Here is a 6,917-nt window from a genome sequence, read left to right as displayed (position 1 = left end):
ATAGTGTGCACAAGTGTACCCTCAAGCAAGAGAACTCTAACCAAGACAGTGGAAAACCATGGTACAGAGGCTATGGCACTACCAAAGACTAGAGAACAATGGTTTGATTTTGGAGTGTCCTTCTCCTAGCTAAAGAGTCTCTTCTACCCCTACCAATAGCAAAGTAGCCACTGAACAATTATATTGCCGTAGTTAACCCCTTGGGTTAAAAAGAATTGTTTGGTAATCTCAGGGTTGTCAGGTGTATGATGAATCTATAAATAATATGCCAGACTATTCGGTGTATGTGTAAGCAAAGGAAAAGTGAACTGTAACCAGAGGGAAGGATCCAATGGAGTACTGTCTGGCCAAAGATCCCCAAAACTCTCAAGCGGTATTATCTCAACGGGTGGCTGGTGCCCTGGCCATCCTACTACCTACTTCACAATAATGTATAATGTCTTTACTTCCTTGCAGCAATGGCCCTTTTGGAGAGAGCTCGACGAGTGAGTCGATCTGAATACACAAGGGATTACTATCGCGTTGGGTCAGGGGTGGTCGCTCCAGTTACAGCAGCCCAAGAGCAGCCTTATGCACCAGCGGTGCAGCCCAGGACACCTGCACAGGTGAGGAATGTAAATTGTTGCAGGATTCCTGTATATAAGGTGTGAGATTGCTGTAATTTTGTAGTACATTTCAAATATCCATTGAAGAGACTTTGTACAAAGTTTCTTCTTAAAGGTCATTTGCTGATATTACTGCATTAAATTCAAATATATATCCACTGGAGTGTTCACATGTAAAGCCCTTTAAAAATTAGGCATATTTAACAAATGTTTCCATCGTTTCTTTTTAATATTAGAATATTTTTTCATAAAATCTACTGCATGAAGGCAACAAATGTTTTCAATATTAACTATAACTAGAAACAAGGGTTTTTTTTTTTCTTTCTTTTTATCAAAGTGCATTACATGATTAGTATTCGTAGCTATATCTGATATTTCTGTGTAAGCAAAAATCTCTGCTAAACACTATCCTCCAATTTCTCTCTCTCTCTCTCTCTCTCTCTCTCTCTCTCTCTCTCTCTCTCTCTCTCTCTCTCTCTCTCTCTCTCTCTCTCTCAATTTTCATTGCAATTTATATTTACAAACCAACCCAGGTTTTCCGATGATCACTCAAAACATTTTTGTCTCCTAATACATCAAAGTTCAGTGGGGATATCCCCACCATGTAGTTGTACCCGTTTGCAAAAACATTCTTCCCAGTAAAACCACTTTCTATTTTGGTTTCCGAATGTCTCCTGCAGGTTGGAAGCGACGCCTGGATTCCGTCACCTCCTGTCAATCCAGCGGTATGGCGGGCATCTCATAGTGCCAAACTGCACGATGCCCATGCCCATGCATCAAAGGCTCAGAGAACGCGCCAAGAGAATAAGTTAGTTACTTCATTCAATAGCCCTTAAGTTATTGCTCTCTCTCTCTCTCTCTCTCTCTCTCTCTCTCTCTCTCTCTCTCTCTCTCTCTCTCTCTCTCTCTCTCTCTCTCTCTCTCTCTCATTGACTTTGAAAGGCTTTCATTACTTCCGAAGTTTTGGCAGAATCAAAAGTTTTTTAATATTTTATAAATGCCATACAGAATGATTTGTCATACTATGTTGATTTATCTATTAGCTGGTTAATCACATGGATACGGTCAGTTGTTGAATACCCATGATATGTATATATACACATACACACACATATATATATATATATATATATATATATATATATATATATATATATATATATATATATATATATATATATATATACGTGTGTGTGTGTGAGTGTGTGTGTGTTCTTACATGTAAGTGCAAGTGTACTGTACTATCATTGTCTAGAATCAACATAAGTTTTTCTTCCTGGATGTACCATGGTATGGGTGCTAAAAATATGGTTTTAATGTGCTTACCACGATATTTTAGTTTAGTCCATCCAATTTAAATTTTGACTAACGTGTCCATATCTAATGGAATGTTATCTTTTTCCCTCTATTTATAGCAAACAAGAGTCTAAATATGAAAATCTCTGTAATATCAATAATGGAAACACCTAATGGAAGAGATTTTCGGTATGAGAGAGAGAGAGAGAGAGAGAGAGAGAGAGAGAGAGAGAGAGAGAGAGAGAGAGAGAGAGAGAGAGAGAGAGAGAGAGAGAGAGAGAGAGAGAGTATGTGACCTTCAGTTTCCTTTTATGGTGAAAAGGGAGACGAGGTAAAATACTGCACCCTGTAGTGCCAAGACAATAAGGCTGCCAATCTTACCGGGGAGTCGCCACTCACCTTGAGTGTCAGAAATCTTTAAGCAGCAGGGCTCTTTGAGAAATGTCAATCAAATCTTAACACAAATAATAATAATAACAACAACAACAACAACAACAACAACAACAACAACAACAAAAACAACAAGAATTAAAATAATAATCAATGACGAAATATACTTATGCAAAAAATCACACACAAATATATTTTATATTTACATACACACCTGTATAATGGCTAAGTAATTACATTCATACTGAAATTGGTCAATGCGAATTAATAAACTAAAGTAAATACTTACAGTCAATAAATTTTCATTTATTTCACCAAAAAATAAAAACGAAGCCATGGTAACAGACTATTGCTGCCAAAAACTAAGGCTGGAAATGCATCACGGATAAATTCTACCTATATTTATTTAGTTTCTTTTCTGTGTGTGTTTGTATGTATATTTATATATGTATATATATATATATATATATATATATATACATATATATATATATATATATATATATATATATATATATATATATATATATATATATATATATATATATATATATATATATATAGGCTACATCACCCCTTGCATTCACTGCACAACCTCTACAACGTTTACCATGTTTCCAGAAGGCTAAATCACTGCCAGATCTTTGGTCAGACAGGCTCTCTAACGTTTATAACGCTCCCAGACGGCCAAAATCACTGGCTAAACCACTTGCACCTTCTTCACAACCTATATAACGTTTATAACGCTTCCAGAAGGCTGGCATCACTGGCTACAACACCTCATGCAATTACTGCAGTCTCCTCATGCAATTACTACAGTCTCTTAAACGTGCTACACCACAATTTGCTTTTAGTGCCAGCCTTTACAACGTTTACAACACATACAGAAGGCTAAAATCACAACCAGATATTTGCGCAAACAGCTGCTACAACGTTTACGAGGCTTCCAGAACGTTAAAATTACATGCAACAACAACACTTGCTCTCACTGCACAGCCTCTATAATCTGGAAGCATTGTAAACTTTGTAGGGGCTGCGCAGTCAGTATATGTGGTGCTCTAGCTAGTGATTTTCGCCTTCTGAATGCGTTGTAAACATTGTAGAGCTCGAGCAGCGAGTGCATGTGGTGTTGTGGCCAATGATTTTTGCCTTCTGGAAGCGTTTTAAACGTTGTAGAGGCTGTCTAATGAAAAAATTGCCAGTGAATTGAGCCTTCTGGAAGGTGTGTAAACATTATGGAAGTTGACTGAGCAACGGTCTGGCAGTGATTTAATCCTTCCGGAAGTGTTGTAAACATTATAGAGGCTGTCTGAAAAAAGATCTGGCAGTGATTTAGCCTTCTGGAAGCGTGGCAAGCGTTGTGGAGGTTGTGTATATGTGCAAGTATATATATATATATATATATATATATATATATATATATATATATATATATATACTATATATATATATATATATATATATATATATATATATAAATATATATATATATATATATATATATATATATATATATATATATATATATATATATATATTCAAATATGTATAAATATATATATGTATATATATGTATATTTATATATATACATATAGTTTATATATATATATATATATATATATATATATATATATATATATATATATATATATATATATATATATATATATATATATATATATATATATATATATATATATATATATATATATATATATATATATATATATATATATATATATATATATATATACCTACAAGCATGCAAATGCATATGAATAGATGCATGTACCCATATATACATGTTTGCTCATATGATTAACATGCATATAGGCATTTATGCAAATATAACCCTATCAACATAAACATATAATTATATCCATATCCATGCATAATTATAACATGCTAATAAGCAGCAGAAAATCATATATGTATATTTACATACAATGACTGTACCTACATGTGAATGATAGCTTAAATCTGAAAGATTAATTTCACATAGGCACTTATTATCCGAGGTACAGTCAGTTCTACATTAAGTAGTGAAAGTTTTTTTTTTTCTTTTATAAAGCTTTCAGATCTTTTTGGATATATATGCATCGAGTCCCATGTCCTATATTCAAGTTGTTATCAAAGCTTACTTTTATAAAACTGGAATCTTATGTTTCTTTCCAATGAATCATTTGAGTGAACCAATTTCTTTGAACATGGCCAATTAATAGCGTGATTTTTATCTCTAACATGGACAAACATTGCATTGTTATCTTGAGCATACCTGACACTTTCCTTATGTTGTTCAAATCTCTTTTTGAGGGCGTTACCATTTTGACCAATATGATTTTTTTTTTCACATGGATTACATAGGATACGATATACACATCCCTTTGCACTGTCAGTAGAACTTTCTTTTATGTAAATCATAAATGAGGAAAATTAGTAATAACTGGACGTAGAATATGTCCAATGGCACTCAAATGGCTAATCTCAAGAATGAAAGGGACGAGCCAAAGACCTTTTGAAGTATAGAAACGTCAGAAATATGAGTGACAGGTGAGGTGACTGGAGATTTAACCGATGAAGCGAAATGAAGAAATTTGTCCCTTGCGAATGACGATGAAAACGAGTTTATAGTTATATGATTGATTGATTGCTTTATGATATTATTGGGCCGAAGCCAAGCTCCGGAGCCGAAATATAGTTATATGGGGGATTCTTAAATGATCCAGATATGTAATATTTCCCCAGACCATCTTTGCGGACCAATTTCTAGCGAAAGTACAGTTAGAGACAGGAATTCTTAGCACACCCAGCTCTGGGGAAGTGCACCCTGTCACACTCTTATTGCACGACAAGTTCCTGTCAGAGTGCATTTCCTGAGAATGGGATGTACCATGAATTTCTGTGTCCAACTGTACATGGTCGAGGTGAGCCAAATGTCTAAAAGGAAGATCAGACAGATCACTTTCCTCCTGATTGTATAAGATTATTGCCTTTTAATTGTCAAAATAATGACATGAAAAGCTTTATTGTAATGCTGTTACTGTTCTTAAAATATTTAATTTTAATTGTTAATTGCTTCTCTTGTAGTTTCCTTTATTTCCTTTCCTCACTGGGCTATTTTCCCTGTTTGGAGCCCTTGGGCTTATAGCATCTTGCTTTTCCAACCAGGGTTGTAGCTTAGCAAGTAATAATAATAATAATAATAATAATAATAATAATAATAATAATAATAATAATAGTAATAATAATATGCATAAATATATCGATGAAAATAATCAATTTGGTTCAGCATAACTGAAAACCTTAATAGTAGGGTTACCAATAACTGTTCCAAATATTAATTTACATTTGATAGATCTCATTACATAAGTCTTACATGTAATCATTATTAATTGTTTTAACAATTATATAAAAAAGATTTCTGTTGGAAGCAAGTTTTCCAAAATAATTCTCTCTGGCTAACGCCCGCAAAACGTATCATTGAACAGTCAAAGAATAAAACTGAAACATATCGAACTCAAATATTTTTACATTGGAATTTAATCTCCTCTATATAATAGAATATATATATATATATATATATATATATATATATATATATATATATATATATATATATATATATATATATATATATATATATATCTGGTCACGCTCAGCGGCAAGAGGTATGCTACTCGGTGTCTCCCCGTAGGGGGGAGAGTGGATAGTCATACACTGGTGGGAGTGGTTGTAGTCAAGAAAGGGAGAGGGGAAGTGTTAAATCTGTGTGTGCATATCAATCTAAATATTTAGCTCGCATTTTTGAGGGATGCCGTACACTAATATTGTATAATACCCATTCTCTCTCTCTCTCTCTCTCTCTCTCTCTCTCTCTCTCTCTCTCTCTCTCTCTCTCTCTCTCTCTCTCTCTCTTTGCAGACGAATATGTGAGGAAACTGACAAACTGACGAGTCAGCACCGAGCTGAGGTGGAGAGACGCCTCGAAGACCGAGTATGTGATGTTACGTTTTGGAGGGAGGAACTCGCTGCAAGACATACAGCAATGGACAAGGATATCACTGTCTTGAAGACCATGAAGGAAAGACTGGAAAAAGCTCTTCATCTCTACATCCATCCTTTAGAAGTGGCTCACCAATGTCTTGACATCAGGTTTTGCAAAATGTTTCCGTCAGCTCAAAACCTTTCGAGCTTCACACAAACACACCCACACTCATCTCTCTTGCTTCACATATTCTAACTTACCTCTTATCATCATCTATTGTACTTACTTACAACTACCTATAAAAATTCCTGTTTTATTATTCCATAGCCAGTATTAAACTTTCATTGCTCAATGGTCTTGGTTTCCATCAACACTTATAACCTTACTCTTGCTCATATTTACTCAAAAATTTCTCCTCTTTTGAAAAATTTCAAAGACTTTTACCAGGTTCTGCAGTTTCTCTTCACTATCCCCAACCAATACTATATTATTTGCAAACATCAACAATTTAACACTACACTAAGAATAATTTTCTTGTCCCACAACTTTGTACTTTTACACTGACCTTTCTCTGACTTCTGTAGCTTCATGAATTACTATCAGCAAAGTCATGGAAATAATCACAACGTGAAGCAATAGT

At 34.2% G+C, this 6,917-nt stretch overlaps 1 protein-coding gene across 1 annotated transcript in view; it reads left to right on the top strand.

Annotated features, from left to right (window-relative positions):
• Positions 1 to 363: 363 nt before the first annotated feature.
• The window catches only part of LOC137614636 (tektin-1-like), a 16,752-nt gene continuing 10,198 nt past the window's right edge, over positions 364 to 6,917 (top strand). Inside the window, exons 1-3 of the mRNA XM_068344333.1 lie at positions 364 to 605; positions 1,286 to 1,413; positions 6,214 to 6,444. Coding sequence (XP_068200434.1) covers positions 459 to 605; positions 1,286 to 1,413; positions 6,214 to 6,444 — 506 coding nt within the window. The 5' untranslated portion in view covers positions 364 to 458. The remainder of the gene's footprint in view (positions 606 to 1,285; positions 1,414 to 6,213; positions 6,445 to 6,917) is intronic.

Source organism: Palaemon carinicauda, chromosome 21 (assembly GCF_036898095.1).
Source record: "Palaemon carinicauda isolate YSFRI2023 chromosome 21, ASM3689809v2, whole genome shotgun sequence".
Taxonomy (NCBI): Eukaryota; Metazoa; Arthropoda; class Malacostraca; order Decapoda; family Palaemonidae; genus Palaemon; species Palaemon carinicauda.
Note: the sequence above shows the minus strand (reverse complement) of the source record. Positions and strands in the feature narration are given on the sequence as shown.